Source organism: Myotis yumanensis, unplaced genomic scaffold, assembly GCF_028538775.1.
Source record: "Myotis yumanensis isolate MYYU_CA2020_CCGP unplaced genomic scaffold, mMyoYum1.0.hap1 SCAF_3, whole genome shotgun sequence".
NCBI lineage: Eukaryota > Metazoa > Chordata > Mammalia > Chiroptera > Vespertilionidae > Myotis > Myotis yumanensis.
In genome coordinates this window covers 109,100,550-109,124,271 of record NW_027223754.1, presented here as the reverse complement: position 1 = coordinate 109,124,271, position 23,722 = coordinate 109,100,550, and the positions used below count along the sequence as shown (strand labels likewise).

Here is a 23,722-nt window from a genome sequence, read left to right as displayed (position 1 = left end):
CAATGAAGGAAAAATACCACATGATCTCACTCATTCATGGATAATAGAGACCATTATAAACTTTTTTTTTTTAAATATATTTTATTGATTTTCCACAGAGAGGAAGGGAGAGAGACAGAGAGTCAGAAACATCGATGAGAGAGAAACATCGATCAGCTGCCTCCTGCACATCCCCCACCGGGGATATGCCCGCAACTCAGGTACATGCCCTTGACCGGAATCAAACCCGGGACCTCTCAGTCCGCAGGCCGACGCTCTATCCACTGAGCCAAACCGGTTTTGGCCCATTATAAACTTTTGAACAATAATAGATACAGAGGCAGAGCTGCCTCACACAGATTGTCAAACTGCAGCGGGAAGGCTGGGGAGGGTTGGGGGGCAGGAGGGAGGGGGGTAAGAGATCAACCCAAGGACTTGTATGCATGCATATGAGCATAACCAATGGACATAAGACACTGGGGGGTAGGGGAAGCCGGGGTATTGTCAAGGGTGGGGAAAAAAAAGGACACATATGTAATACCCTTTGTAATGCTTTAAGCAATAATAAATAAAAAAATAAATAAATAAATAAATAAATTAAAAATAAATAAATAAATAAAAAGATTACTGTTGCGCTGGCTGGGTTGCTCAGTTGGTTAGAGCATTGTCCCAATGTGCCAAGATTAGGGGTTCGATCCCCAGTTGGGGCATATTCAGGAATCAACCAATGAATGCAAGAATAAGTGGAACAACAAATCGATGGTTCTCTGTCTCAAATCAGTAAATTTAAAAAACTTAAAAAAAAAGATTACTGTTGTTACTAGTGACACAAACCAGAATTTTAAGTTCTTAAGGAAACTACAAACAGATACAAATTAAAATTAGTAGTAACCACAAAACAAGAAGTGTTAAGACCTGTGAACAAGTGTGTCCTGTCATGAGGGCTTTCTGGCAAGGCTTTCCTGGGAGGTTTGGAGACAGTTGAAGAATATGGAGAAGAGGAGGAGGAAAGGGAGCACTTTGGCAAAGGGAACAACTGTCAGTAAAGATATGATCTCTGCGTGAGGCGCTAGCCAGCCAGGCTCTTCCTCTCAGTGCTCCCAAAACAGAGCTGAAGCAGGACATCCTGCAGCTCAGTCAGAGCCAGCCCCAAGGAAGTTGCAGAGCAGTTCATTTTTTTTTTTCTGATTCTCTCCCATTTTCCCACCAGGGCCTCATGTCCCAGTCCAATCTATATTCCAGTCTTATGTCACCTAATCCTTTCTAAGTATGAACTGGAACCTAAGACCGGCTGGCAGTACTGCCAGTTTAGTTCCTTCAGACTCCTCGGTACTCTCCATCCCTCTCCTTCCTGTCCATCTGGCACTGGGGGCTGCAGAGTGACCCTACCCTTGGTTCCTGGAGAGTGTACATGCTGGATACTGGAGAGGATGTTGTCCCCCACAGTTTGGAAACCCCTCCTCCTCCTACTTAGAGTGTGACTGGGCAGCAAGGTTATTGCTATAGATGTGGCTCTGAGTGTTTAATTAACTTGCTTTGGATTACCACAGCTAAGAAAGAAAACAGACTTGAACCGAGTCTGGGTGGCTGCAAAGACTTGAAACAACACATGTGAAGAGATAGACCACCAATCCTGAATTTATTGCACAAACTCAGGTCAATAATGGAAGATTCCTTTGGTGTTCAGTTAGCTGCCATATTTGATGGAACAGATCATCCATCCAGGACCAATTTTACTAAGCACTTGTAGTTTTATGCACAACCATGTCCCCAAATCGGACCTTCATGGTGCTTCTGGAATAGAAGGGAGAACTAGAGGAAAAGAATATTTGTCTTCCGTCATACTCAATAACCAGCTAGAGATGGTACAACCCAGCTCGACACTTGGGCAAAAAGCTTTGGCACATACATACAATGGAATATTACTTGGCCATAAAAAATGAAATCTTACCATTTGCAATAGCATGGGTGAACCTGTAGGGTATTATGCTAAGTGTAATAAGTCAGTCAGAGAAAGGCAAATAACTTATTATTTCACTTGTAGGTGGAATCTAAAAAACAATATAAACAAATAAAACAGAAACAGACTCATAGATACAGAGAACAGACTGAGGGTTGCCAGAGGGGAGGAGGGCTGTGGGACTGAGTCAAAAAGGTGAAGGGATTGAGAAGTACAAATCAGCAGTTACAAAATAGTCCCAGGGATGTAAAGTATAGCATAGGAAACATAGTCAACGATTCTAATATATAAAAACCCTGGGTCTGTCACGACCGGAGGCTCGACCAACCGAAGTCAGTCCTGTAGTCAGCACTAGGTTGCCGTGGAGACCCAGCACTGACTGCTGTGGCTGCAGCCTGGTGACCCAGCACTGACTGCTGAGGGGGCTGCGAATCAGGCCCGGAGAGAGGCCTGAAGAGAGAAGCAGAGTCTAATCTGTAGCCTCTGTGGCAGCTGTTGATCAGCACTTGCCTCTCTCTTTCTCCCCAGCAGCCGCGCCTCCACTTTTCTCCAGGCCTCCACTGGGGCTGCTGATCAGGCCCGCCTTTCTGATCAGGCCCTGTTGACAGGCCCAGAGACGCTGACTGGCATAGAAACTGGCCAATGAGAACCAAATCTGGGTGAAGTGTGAGGAGCCAATGGCTGCCTAGGAGGTGAGCTTTTGAAGCTGACTGGCATAGAAACTGACCAATCAGAACCAAATCTGGGTCAACTGTGAGGAGCCAATGGCTGCCTAGGAGGTGGAGCTTTTGACACTGTCATAGGAACTGACCAATCAGAACCAAATCTGGGTCAACTGTGAGGAGCCAATGGCTGCCTCCAAGGCAGAGCTTTTGACACTGACTGAAATAGAAACGGACCAATCAGAACCAAATCGGCCAGCAGAGGAGGGCAGTTGGGGGGGAGATCAGGGCGTGAGGGGAGGGTAGTTGGGGGGGAGATCAGGCCATCAGGGGAGGGCAGTTAGGGGCGAAATCAGGCAAGCAGGGGGGGAGCCATTGGGGCAAATAGGCCAGCAGGGGAGGGCAGTTGGGGGCGAGATCAGGCCATCAGGGGAGAGCAGTTGGGGGCGAGATCAGGCCAGCAGGGGAGAGCCGTTGGGGCAAATAGGCCAGCAGGGGAGGGCAGTTGGGGGCGACCAGGCCAGCAGGGGAGGGCAGTTGGGGGCAACCAGGCCGGCAGGGGAGGGCAGTTGGGGGCGATCGGGCTGGCAGGAGAGCAGTTAGGTGTTAATCAGGCCAGCAGAGGAGCGGTTAGGGCAGTGGTTCTCAACCTTCTGGCCCTTTAAATACAGTTCCTCATGTTGTGACCCAACCATAAAATTATTTTCGTTGCTACTTCATAACTGTAATGTTGCTACTGTTATGAATCGTAATGTAAATATCTGATATGCAGGATGGTCTTAGGTGACCCCTGTGAAAGGGTTGTTCGACCGCCAAAGGGGTCACGACCCACAGGTTGAGAACCACTGGGTTAGGGGGTGATCAGGCTGGCAGGCAGAAGCGGTTAGGGGCAATCAGGTAGGCAGGCAGGCGAGCGGTTAGGAGCTAGCAGTCCCAGATTGTGAGAGGGATGTCTGACTGCCAGTTTAGGCCCGCTAAACCGGCAGTTGAACATCCCCCGAGGGGTCCCTGATTGGAGAGGGTGTAGGCTGGGTGAGGGACAACCCCCCCCCTCCCCGCCCCGGCACAAATTTCGTGCACTGGGCCTATAGTATTGTAATAACTATGTACAGTGCCAGGTGGGTACTTGAAATATCAGGGGGACCACTTTGTAAAGTATATGATTGTCTAACCACTATGCTATACACCTAAAACTAATACAAAATATTATTGAATGTAAACTATAATTGAAAAAAATTAAATTAAAAAAAAATTTAAAGTTACAGCGAGAGCCTGGAAATGTCTGGCTTAGGCAGACTGAATAGAGTCCCTATGACCCTCAGAGTTATTTCTATCATATGACTGTCAAACCAGTTCTGCAGTGATTCACTTGGGTTCCAGATAGAAAGCCCACACCTCCACTCAGTCTCTCACTTCCCAAAGGAGAAATGAGCAAAGATTGGCCTAAAGGTGCATGTCTTCTGTCACCCTAGGAGCAAGAGCAATTCCAAAAGGAAGTGATACGTGCCTCCGTGGGTACACAGTTACAGTGGGAATATTCAGGGTCTTAGAAATCTGGGGCTGAAGGGACTCAGAGGTCCTCTGGCTCCACAACTCTGGAGTAGGAGTATGGAATGCGTGAAGCGAGTGCCTGAGGCACCTACCTTTTCGGAGGAGCACTTCCGGGGCAATGTAATTTGGGGTCCCAACCAGGGAGTGCGCTAGACACCTCTGATGCTGCTTTCTGGCTCTCTGCTCCAGGGTCTTCAGCCTGTCTCCACAACGACAATTAGACACCTCATCCCATAGGTCACCAGGCTCCATGCTGTCCTGTCTGATGTGGCTCCCTTTTGCACCAGGAATCAGGGAAGCAAAAGAAGAGAATACAAAACAAAGTATTCACTATTCAACAAACCCATAGCTTCAAACTGAAGAGTAATTCAATTCAGCTCCTGACACACTAAAAATGCTGTCCAACTGCTCTGCAGGGTGGCCTGAGGTCTTGGGTCCGAGATCCCATGTGAAATGAACACAGCAACATGGCAGAAACAGCAGCTGCAGGCTGCACTGGAGGCTTGGATAACTGAGGGAACCCTGCGCCCATCTCAGGTCAGTCTCGACAGGATGTGCTTTAAGATGAGCATGGAAAAGCATAAGAGGATTTTAAAAATGTGATAATAAAATGACTTAAATGCCAGAAAATGGGAATAAATTAAATGGCTTAGGATTAGTTTTAAGTTAAAATAAAAACTGAAGCCTGAGCTACAGTATTAAAATAACTACTTTAAGAATCCAAGCCATAAATAATGGCCAGCTGTTTTTGATTTTTCAAAATAGCAGAACTACAGGAACTGGAGTTAAACTATTATCATACCTATATCGACACCTACACCTACAGATTCTACAGATACTGCAGATACTTCAGATAGTGTGGAACGCCTGAGGCTGGCTGTACAAATACTCCTCTGGAGTTTGTAAAACTTATTTTTTAGTGCTTATTTAGGGCAGAGTGATGGTTCTCACAAAGGCCCCATGACATCTCATTGCCTATTGGCTTAAAAATATCATAGTAAAACTTAAATACACTCACACATATCTTTAGAGAGAAAAGGATGTCACACCAAATTATAAAATAACTAGAGGCCTGGTGCACGAATTCATGCACGGGTGGGGTCCCTAGGCCGGGCCGGTGATCAGAGCCGATGGGGGCCTTCCAGCTGCCGGCCGGGACCTTCCTTCATTCCGTGCTGCCCCCTGGTGGTCAGCGCACATCATAGTGAGCGGTTGAATTCCCAGTTGGTCGAACTCCCGAGGGGAAAATTTGCATATAAGCCTTTTATTATATAGGATGGAGTGACACATAATTTCATAATGATTAGGAGCCACCAGGGCAGGAAACAGTTGCCTTAAATGGCTCAGTTGTGTCTAGATGTGTAAAGCAGGTGTGGTATGTCTAAGACAGTACCTTTCTGGTAGTACTTTGAGTTGTGAGTCCACCTGAATCCAGTGCAGAGACCAAAATCTGTCAGTTTGATGTGACCATCAAGATCTATCAAAATGTTGTCTGGCTTGATGTCTCGGTGGATAAAGCCCATTTTGTGGACACTCTCGATGGCCAGAGTCAACTCTGCAATGTAGAAGCGGGCCAGGTGCTCCGGGAAGATCTCCATTCGAATGAGCAGGCTCATCATATCGCCCCCAGGGATGTAGTCCATCACAAAGTATAGGCTGTCCTTGTCTTGGAAGGAGTAGTAGAGTTTGACCACCCATTCATTGTCTGCCTCAGCCAGGATGTCCCTCTCAGCCTTCACGTGGGCCACCTGATTCCGGTTTAGGACATCCTTCTTCCTCAGGGTCTTCATGGCGTACAGCGCGTGAGTGTCAACCTTACACGCCAGGCACACTTCCCCAAAGGCACCAATCCCCAGGGTTTTGATTTTCACAAACATGGACTTGTCCATCTTGGCCCTCTTCAGCCTGTTGTAATTAGATTCCTTCTGGTAGAGGATCTTCCTCATCTGCTCCTGCTCAGCCTCACAGAGTCCGGCCTGCACAGAAAGAAAATAAGGGTCATATCAGAGGAACCCTGACAGAAAATAGCTGGCGGGAGATGCCCTAGAACTGAGAGGACCCTGACTTGACCTACAGGAATGAGAAGACAGGAGAATGGACCCAATATACTCCAAGCAAGAGAACAATCCATTTTGTTCTTTATATCCATATACAGACACAAATCCAGAATCCAAAGGGAAGACAAAATAGATCTCTCTGTGACTTTAGGCCCTTAAAAACTAAAGGAAATCTCTATGAACAAAAATCTGTGGAAAGGGGACCACAAAATTCCAGGAACTCTAAGAGCAACCTAATTTTTTTTTAAATACTAGAGGCCTGGTGCACAAAATTTGTGCCCAGGGGATCCCTCAGCCTGGCCTGTGCCCTCTCCCAGTCCAGGACCCCTCAGGGGGGATCAGGCCTAAGCTGGTAGTCAGACATCCCTCTCACAGTCTGGGGCTCACAGTCTGGGACCCCTCGCTCCTTACCACCCACCTGCCACTGCGCTAGCCAGCTGTGAGCCCAGCTTCTGGCTGAGTGGCGCCCACCCCCCCACCCCCCATGGGAGCGCACTGACCACCAGGGGGCAGCTGTTGCATTGAATGTCTGTCCCCTGGTGGTCAGTGTGCGTCATAGCGACCAGTCATTCTGCCATTCAGTCGATTTGCACATTAGGGTTTTATTATATAGGATAGTGATGGCAAACCTATGACACGCGTGTCAGAGGTGACATGTGAACTCATTTTTTTGGTTGATTTTTCTTTGTTAAATGGCATTTAAATATATAAAATAAATATCAAAAATATAAATCTTTGTTTTACTATGGTTGCAAATATCAAAAAATTTCTATATGTGACATGGCACCAGAGTTAAGTTAGGGTTTTTCAAAATGCTGACATGCTGAGCTCAAAAGGTTCGCCATCACTGATATAGGATATATATATTTGATTGATTTCAGAGAGGAAGGGAGAGGGAGAGAGATAGAAACATCAATGATGACAGAGAATCATTGACTGACTGCCTCCTGCACACCCCCTACTGGGGATCAAGCCTGCAACCCAGGCATGTGCCCTGACTGGGAATTGAACCCTAACTTCCTAGTTCCTAGATTGATGTTCAACCACTGAGCCACACCGGCTGGGCAGCAACCTAATCTATACTAATATAATAGAGAAACATGGTAATTAGCCGTACCTCCGCTACCCTTCCCATTGGCTAATCAGGGCGATATGCAAATTAACTGCCAATCAAGATGGCGGCTGGCAGCCAGGCAGCTGACGTGAACAGGGAGGCTTGCTTGCTCCAGTGATGGAGGAAGCCAACATTCCCCGCCTGCCTTGCCAGCCTCTCAGCTGCTCTCTAAGAAACATTGTTACAAATATAGAAGCTAAACAAAACCCCAGAAACCTGCTTTCAGTCAGCCGGGCTTCAGCCAGCAGGACCGCAACATTGTTTCAAATACAGAAGGTAAACAAAGGCCAGAAACCTGCTTTCAGCAGCCAAGGTCTGAGCTAAAGCCAGCTCTCAGCTCCAGTGGCAGCCATAAAAGGTAAAGAAATCCCAGAATAAAAAAGAAAAAAGAAATAAAAGAGAGGTTGGGAGCTTCAGTCACCCGCCAGCCTGAAAACGGCTCTCAGCCCCTCACCCAGACTGGCCAGGCTCCCCAGTGGGGACCCCCACCCTGAAGGGGGTGTGACCAGCTGCAAACAGCCATCATCCCCTCACCCAGGCTGGCCAGGCACCCAAGCGGGACCCCCACCCTGATCCAGGACACCCGTCAGGGCAAACCAGCCGGCCCCCACCCGAGCACCAGGCCTCTATCCTATATAGTAAAAGGGTAATATGCCTCCCAGCACCGGGATCAGCGGAGCAGTGAGGCTTCCCAGCACCGGGAGCAGCGTGACAGGGGGCAGCGCCCAAACCCCCTGATCGCCCTGCGGCTCTGTGTGTGACTGGGGGTGGGGCCACAACCTCCCTATCCGCCCTGCTCTGTTCGTGATAGGGGAAGGCGCCCCAACCTCCTGATCGGCCCTGTTCTGTGCCTGATAGGGGGTAGCTCCCCAACTCCCCCATGGGCCCTGCTCTGTGTGTGATGGGGTGGAGCCGCAACCTCCCCATCGGCCCTGCCCTGAGTGTGACAGGGGGGAGTGCCCCAACCCCCTGATCCGCCCTGCTCTGTGCGTGACAGGGGGTGGCGCCGCAACCTCCCCATCAACCTGCCTTGAGTGCGACGGGGCGGAGCCCCAACCCCCCCATCGGCCCTACCCTGAGCGTGACTGAGGGTGGCATCGCAGCCTCCTGATCCGCCCTGCTCTTTGCATGACAGGGGGGAGCTCCCCAACCCCCTGATCGACCCTGCTCTGTGTTTGACAGGGTACGGAGCCCCAATCCCCCTGATGGGCCCTGCTCTGTGCGTGACAGGGGGCAGCGCCCCAACCCCCTGATCAGCTGGCTCTGTATGTGACAGGGGTGGTGCCACAACCCCCTGATCCGCCCTGCTCTGTGCATGACAGGGGGCAGTGCCCCAACTCCCCAATCGGCCCTGCTCTGAGCCCGACCAGGGGCTGCGGGGAAGGCACCTAGGGATTGGGCCTGCCCTCTGCCACCCGGGAGCAGGTCTAAGCCAGCAGGTCATTATCTCCTGAGGGGTCCCAGACTGTGAGAGGGCACAAGTGGGGCTGAGGGATACCCCCCCTCACCAGTGCACAAATTTTTGTGCACCGGGCCTCTAGTCTATACTAATAAAAGGGTAATATGCTAATTAGACCGGATGTCCTTCTGGGCAAAGCCATGGTGGCGGGGCTGAGGCAGAGGCGGTTAGGGGCAATCAGGCCAGCAGGGGAGAGCAGTTAGGCAGTTAGGGGGATCAGGCCAGCAGGGGAGCAGTTGAGGGCATCAGGAAGGCAGGTGGAGTGGTCAGGGGCGATCAGGCAGGCAGGCAGGCAAGGGGTTAGGAGCCAGTGGTCTCCGATTGCGATAGGGATGTCTGACTGCTGGTTTAGGCCTGATCCCACAACGGCAGTTGGACATCTCCTGAGGGGTCCCGGATTGGAGAGGATGCAGGCCGGGCTGAAGGACCCACCCCCCTGTGCACGAATTTCATGCACCGGCCCTCTATATTTTAATAAAAGCCCAGGAAAAATGAAAAAACATAAAAAAATCAATGAAAATGGGAGAGCATAAAGAGTACAAATTTTAGTTTTAGAACTTGAAACTATTGCTTTATGTGATTTAATTTACTGTAACATTTAATTTAAATAGTTTCATTAATTACCTCCTTTAGCAGTTTTGTGTCAAGTAAAACATTACTTGCTGCCTGGCCAGTGTGGCTCAGTGGTTGAGCATTGACCTGTGAACCAGGATATCAGGGTTCGATTCCTGGTCAGGGCACATGCTTGGGTTACAGGCTTGATCCCCAGTAGGGTATGTGCAGGAGGCAGCCTTTTAATGATTCTCTGTCATCATTGATGTTTCTATCTCTCTCTCCCTTTCCCTTCCTCTCTGAAATCAATAAAAACATATTAAAAAAACAAAACATTACTTGTTAATTATAGACTTAAAGGAAGGATAAATGAATCCCTATTAGATATATTTTTCTTTATAAATCCCACAATTTCAATTCATAAAACCTCAAACTTTGTTTCTACTCTTCCCAAAGTATTTTGTTACTAGTTAATAAAACTTAATGAACTTTGCTAATGATAACAACATATAAAAGCCCATTTGATAATTTTCCCATTGGCACATGGTGTACAGTCATAGCTGATCCCTGCAATCCAGGGAAGGGGGAAGGGCGGCTGGAACACCTATAATTCTCCAAGTCCTCCCCTCATAACCAGACCAGGGCCAGGGGATGACTGGTTGGTACCAAAGGTGCATAAAACAGAAAGAAAAGGGATTCTACTGGTACGAGCTTAGGAAGACTGAAAGGAGAAATTACTCTGGCCATCTCTTGCTCCAGCTGTAGCCTGCGGTTGACCTTCTGCTGGTAGGTCTTGATGACATTTTCCACGTGCTGTTCCATGAAGAACTTGAATGCATAGGGTGAGTAGCTCTTGATTCGAGACTCTCTTTTTTCCTCATCATGGCTATTTTTGCGAACTGGAACGGGAGAGGTCTGGATCAGCTTCTTATCCTTCCCAGTTCGGTCTGCCTTGGCACCTTTGTGGCCCCTGTTGGGGGGCTCAGAGGGTGTACCCCACAGCCGCTGCTCCACCCCCGCACACAGGCAGTCCATGTCCACCTGCTCGACAGCACCCCGCAGCAGGTGCTTGGGGTAGGGTGGGGGCGGGCACCTCACGTCCACATCCCGAGGGTAGGGGCCCACACCCACCAAGGGTGGAGGCTGCTCGTCAGTGGAACCGGGCCCCTCAGGCCCTGGAGTGGGCGAGGGCACCCAAGCTGGATGGGAGGGCCCCACAGCCGTCTGTGGCTCCGGCCGGAGCACACGAACGCTCTTCACTGGGTGCAGAATGTGGGCCGCTGTCACTGCTGTGATGGTGTTGGGGGAAGCCGCGGCCACAGGCTGCTGGTGGTTGCTGAAGGAGCTGCTTCTGCTGGGCACAGAGCCCTCCAGCCCTAGCGCCTGCTTTTGCATAGAGTCTCGCCGGGCCAGCGTGGGCACCGGCCATGACTGGACGGGGGTGCTGCTGGCCTCGTACAGGTCCACATTGAGGCTGTTCCTGGAGGGGGCCAGCAGGCTCTGCGGGGGTGCCATCACATGCACCTGCGGGGCCTGTTTGTGGTGTGGATGCGACATGTATAAACCTGCTGTGGCCCCCACCACTGGGAAGGGGTGGCCGGCCCCTGGCTGCCCAGCCGGGCCCTTGGCAGCCAGACTGGCATACCCTGCAGTGTCCGGTGGCACCTTGTTCTGAAAGGAAGGACTGCGCTGGACGCCGTAGCCCAGGGGTGCCCCGGGCACCAGCAGGTGTGGCCTGTAGTGTGGGCTCTGCAGCAGGACGCCTTGGCCCTCAGGCCCGGCCACAGGGAAGTTCATCCCGGCAGTCTCCAAACTTGCAGAGTAGCCCTTGGACTGGTGCTGGAGGCCACCAAGCGTGCTGTGGGGACTGACACTGGCAAAGAGAAAGTCCATGTACTGTCGGGGCACCTCCTCCAGTACACCACTACTCTCGTAGGCCCCGCTCATCGAATGGTAGGGGGGGAAGGGATCTCCCCCTCCTTCAAAGCTTGGCCTCCGTGGCACAGAGGTGGATGCCAAGCCTTTTCCTGCAGAGGAAAGAAAGAACAGAAGTGGCATTAGAGAGGTCTGTCCAGCGGCTTCTGGCACTTTCAGGCTCTTCCATGAATGAAGGCACTTGGGCAAGGCCGAACTCTGCTGGGGCAGATCCAGGCTGCCCCTGAATCAAAGGTCTGCCTTGCCCACAGAGAGCCCTCACAGGAACCCCTGGCAAAGCCAAGACCCTCCACAGCCACCACATCAGGCAGACGTTATAGCGAAACACTGCTGTTTCCTGTACCACTGAATAAATACCAAAGGGCAATGCAGAAGAAAATCCCCATAGACCATGGCCCTGGGTCGGTTCCCTGGAAGCTGTGCTCTGAGACAAGACCAGAGAGGCTAAGCACCTTGATATGGACAGCCAGCAGGGCACTGTGTAAGGAAACTCATTCTGTCAAGAAGAAAACACAGTTTGTGTCCTCTTAACAGCAAAGATACAGCTTACAAAGCCTGTACAATTATCACTCTACAAAATAGGGGAAACTCCTTTGCTAAATATCATGAGTCCCTACCGCACTCAGGGGTCTCAGGCACCAGAAAACTGTCCCATGTGCTCCATCCTGGAAGAGGACTATCACTGACAGCCAGAGAAGCTGTGTTTGCTCCAAAGTGTCTGCTCTGGAGCCTCTGGCCTCCCCAGCACCACCACCCTCTGCCACTGGGCAGCAGCTCTCACAGTATGAGAAACAGTGTTTTAGAATCAATGAAATAAGCCTCCCTTTTGAAAGACCCTTCCACAGGCCTAAGAGAAAGTAAAAAAAACATTTTTATTCTCACTCTGCCTAATTTTAATACCCAATGACTTTTTTAATCTTTTATAAAACAAAACAAGTACTCCCCCCTCCCCCATAGGAAGTACCACAGGTTATTTCAGATGGGAGGCACCCAGGTAGGTCCCACGATCTACTGCTGCTCTCCGCTGCCCACCCTCCCTCCCCCTGTCCCCCCCCACCCCCCCCGCAGCCCTTCTTTCAGGGCCCAAATGTCAGAGCAGGACAGGCTCACCCATTACAGACAATTGGCAATGTGCCCAGAGGTAATCTGCTGATCAAGGCCACACTGGACCTTCCTTTTGTGTGTGTGTGTGTTTTTTTTTTAATTTATCTTTATTGTTGAAAGTATTACAGATGTCCCCCTTTTAACCCCATTGACACCCTCCACCCCACTCCCACCCCCTTCCCAGGCCTTCACCACACTATTGTCTGTGTCCATAGGCTATGCATAGATGTATATATTAGTATGTTCTTTGGTTAACCATTTCCTGGGCGCCCCTCCCCGCCTTTTGTGTTTTTAAATCACAAACCATCTTCACTCACAGGTCACAGGTCTCAGCTCACCTGGGGAGGTCTGCTTGATGACTCGCACAATCTGCTCCTTCCTTGGGTCCAGGTAGCCCATCTTGCTGATGTAGTCCAGGGCAGCTTCAATGCTCCTGCTGCCCGTCTGCTTTAGCGCCCGGCCCGCCATCTCCTGCAGGAAGCTCATGGTCATCTCAAAGCCACCAGAGACTTCCATTCCCGCCCAGCTCCTGACTGTTGTGACATTCATCTCCCTTTGACGGTGGGGGTGCCGCAGACAAATCTCAGAATGGTGACAGTTGGTTACATGTCCTTAGGTGCCTGATGACAAGAGTCTAACCTGTACTAAACCATAGACCAGGGGTGGGCAAACTTTTTGACTCAAGGGCCACAATGGGTTCTTAAACTGGACCGGAGGGCCGGAACAAAAGCATGGATGGAGTGTTTGTGTGAACTAATATAAATTCAAAGTAAACATCATTACATAAAAGGGTACGGTCTTTTTTTTTTTTTTAGTTTTATTCATTTCAAATGAGCCGGATCTGGCCCGCGGGCCGTAGTTTGCCCACGGCTGCCATAGACTGTTTAGCACGTGTCAAGACATACAGGAATTTTGATGGTGGACCTGAAAGAATCTTAAATTCTGTTTCTCAGAAAACTTTGAGATTGGGGATAAGCCTAAACCTAAAACAGTGAAGAATGGTGGAAGTCAGAGAAGCTTGCTGTGACCTAGCTTACCCCCAGGCTGACTATGGGAGAGGGGCATCTGCAATGCTGTGGTTGGAATCAGGTGATCTCTGAGAGAATGGGAGGGCTGCCAAAAAATCATTTATTAAAAACTTCCTGAATGCCCACTGTTTACAATGCCCTGTGCTGTCTACAGCAGTCATGGACTTGTGCTTAGAGCTCTGGTCCAGTGTGAGAAGGAAAGGAGCCCACGGACCCATGGGCAGCAGAGAACAGAATTGCTGTGGGATAACTACAAGACAGACACTAGTTGCCACCACGGGGAAATACAGGAAGAAGGGTCAGAGGAATCAGACTCTTCCCATCAAGGGAGTGGGTACCAGAGACTGCTCATGGAAGAGATGGCTCTTCAAGGACAATTTGGGCAGACGGGGAGCCTAGTAGAAAAAAGATATTTTTGGCAGATGGTACAGTGAGGAAGGGGGCCTAATGGGAAGATGGGCTTTGAGGAGGCAGCAAAGAGGGACCATTGTCTGGGCAGCTGACCCCAGAGTTTTGCCCCTATTTGAGGGCAGTTGCAGAAGCTTTCTAAGAGGAACATACGTCAATGAGAAGATCAATCTGGGGCAGAGAAGCTCTGTCAGATGGGGGAGATCAAGCAGGCAGCTGGAGCAGACAGGAAACAAAAAGGGAACAGGGCAGTGAGGGCTGTGGACCAGGGACCCTGGAGTTCACTCTGCAGAGCTGTGGACCAAGAGAAAAGACGGGGAGAGGGGAGGATGACCACCGAACCTGGCCTACTGGAGGCAGGAGTGGAGCAGGCAGAGGCAGAATAAAGGGATGTGCTGTTTTGAAGGTCGAGGGGCGGGCAAACAGGGAGAAGGAAACTGAAAATTTGGAAGAGGGGGGCGATGACAGGAGATGAGAGGGTGTCTGAGGGCACAAGGGTGGGAGAGCACTCCTGGAAATAAGACCGGGAGAAGGGAGAGGTGAGGATGTGGAGGGAACCCAGCACAACGAGATGGAGGCTCAGGCTGTTTTGCTGCAGGAAGAGAGTGGCTGTGTTTACAAAAGTCCACTAGGCAGACAGAGCCACTGTCCCAGACATCCCTCCTTCCTAACTAGGAGGCTAACTCAGACCGACCAGGCCCGTGTTCCTGCTGCCCCAGGACAGGCATTACAGGCCTGTAACCTTTGTCAGACTGTCTCCTCCTTAAGCACTGGGAGAAGTTGGCCTGAAACTCCCTGTCATTCATGGCTGTATTCACCCACCTACCACTGTGACTTGAACAACTTAAGTATTTAAATATCCACTTGATTATATCATTAAAATCAAATTTGCTCTTTATGGCAACATTCCAACTGAGCAGGACAAAACACATAAGCCATACTTGGCTATAACTTGTTCCTCTGTTCTTAGTGGTGCAAGTGTGCAACACTGCAAGATGATGGGGGGGGGGGGGGGGGGGCAGAGAGGGGTCAGGGAAGGGCCAGGAAAGACATCCTAAGATCAAAGGCCTGGAGAGGCGATGTCAGGGAGGAAGAATGTGAAGTGACAGCTTACAAGACAGATTGGGAGATGGCATAAGGACAGAGCTATATTTTATAAGTGCTCTTGGATCAACAGAAAGGGCACATGTTTGAAATCTGGAAGAGCTGCTGTGAGGGAGCAGAGTTCAGAAAGTGGACACTTCAGTGCCTCCTCACCTGAAGGTGGGAGATGAGACTCAGGTTCCCTACCTCACAGCTGTTATGCAATGAGGTCCTATCGACAAAGGAGTCTCCACAGCTTGGAGAAGGATGTGAGGTGAGACTGCCGCTTATCAGTGTCACCCTGGAGCTTTTTGTGCTCGTTTAAAAGTGTGCCATTAGGCACAGCCAGCGTGGCTCAGAGCATCGACCTATGAACCAGGAGGTCATGGTTTATTCCCAGTCAGGGCACATGCCTGGGTTGCAGCCTTGATCCCCGGTGTGGGGCGTGCAGGAGGCAGCCGATCAATGATTTTCTCTTTCATTGATGTTTCTCTCTCTCTCCTTTTCCCTTCCTTTCTGAAATCAATAACAACAACAAAAATTTTTTTAAAGTGTGCCATTAGGAAAGGACCTTGATCATAGCCCTTCAATCAGCAGGAACTGTTCAACCTTCCTTGTCTGCAACTTGGCCACCAGCTCCTGTCTCATTCAAGGTGAACTGCCAGGCTTGTTCATTGCTCCAGAACCTGCCACATGTTAAGGGATTGACGAAGTTAAATGTGCACATATTCCAATCTCTCCCTATTTACTGGGCACTCCAACTACAAGACTTGTATGATTATTGTGCTACAAACCTAGGAACTTAACCAAGAAACATCAACACTAAGAGACCACAAAGAATGACTTATATTCACAGGAACGTTTCAAGTCATAACACCTCACCCCTTGAATGAGCCAGCTCATTTATCAGTTAACACTGTAACCAGAGTTGCCCATATCTGTCTGTCACACTGCCCCTTACTGAACTAATGTAGATTCTATAAGAACTGTCTGGAGATGTTACTATATCATGCACACAGCTGTGCTGTCAAAGCCAAAGGAAATGCAAAACCACACCCAAATTCACCAGGAACATGCAGCCCATTTCCCAGTCTGCCGTGACTGTTCACGACCCCAGGCCTGATACTATCAAACAACAGAGCCTGCTTCCTGTGGGTGGCTGAATGACAACTAGGCTCTGTGACTCCAGTCCTCAGATACCAAACCAGCAGGTTCGAGTGTCACTGAGAGACGTGACTTCAAACCCTTTTGGAGGAGAGGCGCAGAGTGAGGGGGTGCAGCTAGCACCTCAGGTATTCCCAGGTGCCAGCATGCCAGCATCCAGGTGCCCAGAAGGCCTCTCCAAGGCCAGCTGCCCCTCCTGGCACAGGTCTGGGAGTATAGTGGGGGCACCATTACACATATTGTTTCTAGGGCACCCAAGAGTGTCCCAATTCTGCACTTCAGGGAGACTCCCTCACAGTGACCTTGACCAGTGACCAGCTCTCCAGCTGTCACAGGCCCCAAAAGACCTGGCCACCAACCTGCAACCTGCAGAGCAGGAAACCTGCCAGGCAACAGAAGAGGACAGGTGGTCAGCTATGCTGTTCTTTGGCTCCTGAAGCACCCAGATGCAGCGTGGCCTCTCCCACATGCTCTGCCTCGGTCGCATGGAAAGGCTGTGGTCTGACTAGGTATGAGCTCACCTGCCTTCACTCTCCTGACCTGTCATCCTCAGTGGAGCTGAGGCACACTCCATCATGCTCCTACAATTTATGACTCATAACTCATAGGAAGACAGAAGTAAGGTTCAAATATTCCATATAGCTCAACTGTTTTCCAGCATTAACACAGGACAGCAATTTAAATTGTTTTTCAGTGAAAAATTATGATATATGAAGAAAAGAATTTCCTCTGGAGATCCTCTCCCACCTCTTTCTGGTAGGAAAGCATTTTCTAAACGTTAGCAAAGTTATATCCCTACACTGTAATTCAATTATAAATTTTGGCTAGAAAATTATAAATGAACAACTCTGGCCTTGTTGGATCTATGTAGGCCTCCTGTGTGTCTGCCTGCCTGCCTCACGGTTTTTCTCACACACACCAGCAATTCACGTTCAACTTCAAGGGGAGGAAAAGTCTCCAGCTCTGGCTTACCGAAGAGGCTGAGACCTGGCAGCCATTTGAGCGCTGCTGCTATCCTGGGGTAATAGTTTCAGCAGCTTCTGAGGGCCTCAGACACTGTGCCCTAAAATAAACAGGTACATCCTCAGCTTGCCAAGGAAAAAGAAGACAGCACAGTCAACTTTTCAATTGGGTGATATTCTTCTTCTTCACCTTAAAAAGAAATCTCATCCAAGCCCAGCAATGGTGGCTCAGTAGTTGAGAGTCGGCCTATGAACCAGGAGTTCTCGGGTTCGATTCCCGGTCAGGGCACATGCCCGGGTTGCAGGCTCAATCCCCCAGTAGGGGGTGTGCAAGAGGCAGCCAAACAATGGTTCTCCACTATGAAATCAATTAAAAAACAACAACAACAAAAGAAATCTCATTCAAAACTAATTTCTTGAGGACAGAGATGAAGCCTAAAGAACTAGAAAGCACGGGATTTCTGAAGGGGTTTACATACAAGTTACAGTTCCGCAAGGAAAGGTGTCTGGGCGATGAATAAAGCAAAGCCCAGATGCTCTCACAAGGTTTGCTGCTGCATTTCATTCCCTGGATGGAATGCTTCCAGTTCTTTTAGAAACAGTGGAACACTGCCTCAACTGTCAAGCCCTAATCAGAAACATGGGCCTTGGGTGGAATGTGTGGGAACCACTGGTCAACTGGGTGGGCCCAGCTCCCACCACTCTCTGCATTTTATGTATTTCCCAAAGGGAATGCAACTTCTTAAGGCTTCTTTGTTTTGTATGTGCTCAAAAAATAGTGGAAAAATATAGTGAAAGAAAAAAGAAGTTACCTTTGAATTGTAAATGTGCGTACATGAAAAGAAGATTAGAGAGAAACCAAGATGGCGGCATAGGTTAATGCCGGAGTTTGCTGCCTCGAACAACCACTTCAAAAATACAACTAAAAGACGGAACGGACATCATCCAGAACCACAGGAAGGCTGGCTGAGTGGAAGTTCTACAACTAGGGGGAACCGAGAATCAGAGGAGGCGCAGTGCTGAAGTAAAATACTAAGGTGCGGAGTGCGTGCGGCTCGGGCTGGTGGCTGAGGGCGTGGTTGTCTGTTTCAATCTGGAGGGAGCCTCAGACTCAGAGCTCCAGATCCGGGTGAGTCTCTAGGGACCCAGACTCAAATGGGAGAAGCAGGACTGTCTGGCTACGGTCCCTCCGAGGTTTGCAGCTGTTGCTGGGACTCTGAGAGGCAGAGCCCCTGGGGACGGACTGAGAACAGCCATAACTGCTCCCTCCTCCGCCCTGTTGATCCCGTGGGACCCGCCCCGCCCAAGCCCTGCACAGAGACATTTGCCGGATAGCCTCAGGCAAAGGCTAGATTAGCACCTCCCTAGAGGATACAAGTTCTTCCACTGCAGACACAGCTGATTATCAAAGCCAGTCGGCCTGGAGGTCAAATCCCTCTAGTATTAACTACAAAAATCAAGGCTTAACTACAACAAGACTGCGCACAAAGACCACTAGGGGGGTGTACCAAGAAAGCGTAAAATATGTGGAGACAAAGAAACAGGACAAAACTATCTAGGGAGGATATTGAGTTCAGAACCACACTTTTGAGGTCTCTCAAGAGGCTTCTAGAGTCTGTCAATAAACTTGATGAGATGTACAGGAAATCTAATGAGACCCTTGATGGTGTGATAAAGGACCATCTAGAAAGTAAGCATACACTGACTGAAATAAAGAATATTATACAGCCGAAACTGGTTTGGCTCAGTGGATAGAGCGTCAGCCTGCGGACTGAAAGGTCCCAGGTTCGATTCCGGTCAAGGGCATGTACCTGGGTTGCGGGCACATCCCCAGTGGGGGATGTGCGGGAGGCAGCTGATCGGTGTTTCTCTCTCATCGATGTTTCTAGCTCTCTATCTCTCTCCCTTCCTCTCTGTAAAAAAATCAATAAAATATATTTAAAAAAAAAAAAAAAGAATATTATACAGACTCCCAACAGCAGACCAGAGGAGCGCAAGAATCAAGTCAAAGATTTGAAATGCGAAGAAGCGAGAAACACCCAACCGAAAAAGCAAAATGAAAAAAGAACCCCAAAATACGAAGATAGTGTAAGGAGCCTCTGGGACAGATTCAAGCGTACCAACATCAGAATTATAGGGGTACCAGAAGATGAGAGAGAGCAAGATATTGAAAACCTATTTGAAGAAATAATGACAGAAAACTTCCCCCACCTGGTGAAAGAAATAGACTTACAAGTCCAGGAAGCACAGAGAACCCCAAACAAAAGGAATCCAAAGAGGACCACACCAAGACACATCATCATTAAAATGCCAAGAGCAAAAGACAAAGAGAGAATCTTAAAAGCAGCAAGAGAAAGAAACTCAGTTACCTACAAGGGAATACCCATACGACTGTCAGCTGATTTCTCAACAGAAACTTGGCAGGCCAGAAGGGAGTGGCAAGAAATATTCAAAGTGATGAATACCAAGAACCTACAACCAAGATTACTTTATCCAGCAAAGCTATCATTCAGAATTGAAGGTCAGATAAAGAGCTTCACAGATAAGGAAAAGCTAAAGGAGTTCATCACCACCAAACCAGTATTATATGAAATGCTGAAAGGTATCCTTTAAGAAGAGGAAGAAGAAGAAAAAGGTAAAGATACAAATTATGAACAACAAATATGCATCTATCAACAAGTGAATCTAAGAATCAAGTGAATAAATAACCTGATGTACAGAATGAACTGGTGATTATAATAGAATCAGGGACATAGAAAGGGAATGGACTGACTATTCTTGGGGGGAAAAGGGGTGTGGGAGATGCGGGAAGAGACTGGACAAAAATTGTGCACCTATGGATGAGGACAGTGGGTGGGGAGTGAGGGCGGAGGGTGGGGTGGGAGCTGGAAGGAGGGGAGTTATGGGGGGAAAAAAAGAGGAACAAATGTAATAATCTGAACAATAAAGATTTAATAAAAAAAAAAAAAAAAAAGAAAAGAAGATTAATCACTACTTCACCGATGTGCAACTACAGTGACTTCCACCTCTGGTGGTGGCCCCGTGAAGGCCTGCTGGATGAAGCCACAGCACCCACACCTGAAAGTATTACACAGCAAGTGGCCTGGGGTAGGGTAACCACTTAGCACTTGTGTGGGGAAATATTTTTTAAGCGTAACTTATACATAGGTTATTAAGAAGAAATTTGGTCTCAAACATGAAAGATTTTCAACCTTGCCAATGATCAAAGAAACACTAATAAAACAGCATTTTATAACTATTGTTGGCACCAAAATAAAATAATTTAAAGATAAATGGGCTAGCCTGGCTGGCATGGCTCAGTGGTTGAGCATCGACCTATGAACCAGAAGGCCACAGTTTGATTCCCGGTCGGGGCATATGCCCGGGTTGCAGGCTCAATCCCTAGTAGGTGGTGTGCTGGAGGCAGCTGGTAGATGATTCTCTCTCATCATTGATATTTCTATCTTTATCTCCCTCTCTCTTCCTCTCTGAAATCAATAAAAATATATTAATAAACAAAAAGATAATGGGCTGATGAAACTTCACAGTCATATATTTTTGGTGCCAATATAAACCTAAAACTCCTTTGCGGTGAATATGTTAATAAGTATCAAAAGTTATTAAATCTGTACCCTGATTTAATAATTTCACTTCTTGCCCTAGCTGGTTTGGCTCAGTGGACAGAGTGTGGGCCCTTGGACTGAAGGGTCCCAGATTCGATTCCAGTCAAGGGCATGTGCCTCTTGGTTGCAGGCTGGATCCTCCTGTGGAAGGCAACCAATTGGTGTGTCTCTCTCCCATCAATGTTTCTCTGTCTCTCCCTCTTCACTCTCTCTGAAAGTCAATGGAGAAATATCCTCGGGTGAGGATTAACATAAACAAATAATTTCACTTCTTGAAATTTATTTTCAGGCTAATTTAAGATAATTATATTTGAAAGACAATTTGTATCAAGATGTCTTCAGAATTAGGCATAATAAATCAGCACCTCAAATAGAAGGGGTGAGCAGGAGTTGGGAAGAGCTTCAATAACCAATGACAGAATAATCATGATAATTATAATAAATGTATTCCCTAGATTACACTCAGTGCATCCATAAAATTACTTTTATGGCTACAGTCGTTTTACTTGACAAACATTTCTTGAGCATCTACTAGTGCTTTCAACACATGAACAAAATGTGCAACTTTCAATAATGTAAACACAAAAAAAATGTTTATGTATAAAATGCTATGTCTCTTAGCATCGTAACTATGTACAAGTTAATTATAGCAACAAGTTTTGATTAAAACATCCTATATAATAAAGAGGTAATATGCAAATTGACCATCACTCCAACACACAAGATGGCCGCCCCCATGTGGTCAAAGATGGCCAGTAGAGGAGGGCAGTTGGGGGCGACCAGGCCTGCAGGGGAGGGCAGTTGGGGGGGACCAATCCTGCAGGGGAGGGCAGTTGGGGGTGACAAGGCTGGCAGGGGAGGGCAGTTAGGGGCAATCGGGCCAGCAGGGGAACGTTAGGCATTGATCAGGCTGGCAGGGGAGTGGTTAGGGGGTGATCATGCTGGCAGGCAGAAGCAGTTAGGGGCAGGCAGGCAGGCAGGCGAGCAGTTGGGAGCCAGCAGTCCTGGATTGTGAGAGGGATCCCAGATTGGAGAGGGTGCAGGCTGGGCTGAGGGACACACCCCCCCGTGCACGAATTTTGTGCACCGGGCCTCTAGTGAGAAATAAAAAACTGACTTAATTTTATGTTGTAATATGCAACTATTTCTTTTTGTTAAAAAAGTAATAAGATAATTAGAATACTGATGCATGTCAAATTCCCAAATTAATAAAACTGGTTATACTATCTTGTTACATAATTGTTGGCAGACAATAAAAATTCTCCCCATCACAGTTGAGTCAATGCAGGGCATGATTTCACAAGGTAATCCTAAAGTTTCTGTGTACTCTAAAATTCCATGATTTCGAGGATTGCCAAAATTTTAGAGATTTTACTTTTGCCACTATCAAGATAGGTGAACAGAGGTATGACAGACAGATCTGTACTAAAACTTAATATATGAAATTCCTATTAGTTTACACACACACACACACAGTTTCAGGGGTTCTGAATCCTGTATTTCTATTCCTGTGTCCCTAACTGTGTCCAACAATGAATGATGACTCCATCTCTGTCTGCACGGGCTACAGCTCCCACTGGGATGCAGCATCTGTCTCTCCTTCCCTGAATCTTGGATGGCCTGAGACTTGCTCCAATAGAACGTGAGCAGAAGTGATACTGTGCCTGTCCTGAGCCCAGCCTTCAAGAGGCCTAGCTGCTTCCATTGTCACTCCGGGATCCTAAGTGGCTGGAAAGAGGGACCCGGCAAGCCTTGGAATTTCAGCCCCACTGCACTTCTGAGGATTTGACATCACAAGTAGGTAGAAGTCCATGTTTTCCCAACACAAAAGAAAACCTAATATTACATTTAGAGAGACACACACTTTCAAAGAATGAGCTAAAGGACTCTGGGTAGAAGGTGGGTCTAGGGGCGGGCAGAATTCAGAAGGTAGCTCATCAGTTTCTGTTAAATAGGCAAAAACAGTAGATAGAGCAAACTTGGAAAGAACACAGATGACCCTGACAGAGTGTGGTCTAAACTGGACAGATGCTAAGAAGCCCAAAGCCAGCCTTCTTTGCTCCAAGCTGTGCAGGGCTCAGGCTGGTCTGGACTGTACTGATTCCAGACTTAAGTGTGGCTTTCTCACCCTTTCAAAGAAGGTTGAGAGTCAGGAAAAGTGTCCAGAAAGAGGGGCTTGCCAAGCTCGGGGGCCGTCTGCAAACTCAGTTCTGAACTTCCAATACTGTCTCAGTCAGGGATGGAGATAAGATACTAAAGATAAAACACCTTATTCTGGTGCCTGGAGGAGTGTTTGTTAGTGGTCAGGAGTGAATGAAGAAGGGAATGGATTTGGAACTTTAATTCACACTCCTGCTGGGAACTGTACATTCAGAGGAAAAAGGTCTTCATAAAGGAAAGAATTCAGTTTCTTCTTCAGCCTGTGATGCTTGAGGAAGAAAAGTCATAGCAAGAAAGGTGACAGGTCAATGGTCTGTAATCAGGCAGGGAAATGTCATTGGTGAGCAGATCATCAGGTATACACGGGAACATCAAAGGCAGCAGTGTCCAACCCTGGTTCCTGATGTCTGCTGTGTATATCCTCAAAAAGGGCAAGCGAGTGTGGGTCAGCTCTGTGAAGATTGTCTGCACCTCAATCATGAGCGGCAAAGAGATTGAATTTTGGAGGGACCACATGTGCCATGACTGGTGGCCCAAAGGCAAACCAGAGTCATCAATGTTGAAACATTGAATGGGACTCTGGAACAACCTGGCTCTTGAGACTGCGTCAACTGATTGTAGGAAGACTGACTGCCCTCTCTTGCAGATAATGCTGCCTATAAGCTCTGCCATGAAGAGCTGTTTTGTTTTCCTGTTTCCTGCAGCCCTCCCTATTGCCTATCTCACTCTGTTGGGGACAATGGGGCTAACACATCAAAGGGACATGTTGGGTGCAGATCACACAGAGCTCTCTCATGTGCTTATTTAAAAACTAAAGGCCCAGTGCACAAATTCGTGCACCTTGAAAAGGAACTGTGGGCCACGAGGCTGCAGTGGGCATAGGGACGGGTCTTGGCCCATCCTCTGTGCCCTTGCCTATCC

General features: G+C 48.4%; 1 protein-coding gene across 5 annotated transcripts in view; it reads right to left on the bottom strand.

Annotated features, from left to right (window-relative positions):
- Positions 1-23,722, bottom strand: part of LATS2 (large tumor suppressor kinase 2) — a 118,542-nt gene that overhangs the window by 11,737 nt on the left and 83,083 nt on the right. For all 5 annotated transcript variants that reach the window (XM_070409310.1, XM_070409312.1, XM_070409313.1 and 2 more), the window contains 4 exons: positions 12,712-12,844; positions 10,073-11,361; positions 5,546-6,128; positions 4,245-4,427 (listed from right to left, as the gene is read on the bottom strand). In XM_070409310.1, coding sequence (XP_070265411.1) covers positions 4,245-4,427; positions 5,546-6,128; positions 10,073-11,361; positions 12,712-12,844 — 2,188 coding nt within the window. The remainder of the gene's footprint in view (positions 1-4,244; positions 4,428-5,545; positions 6,129-10,072; positions 11,362-12,711; positions 12,845-23,722) is intronic.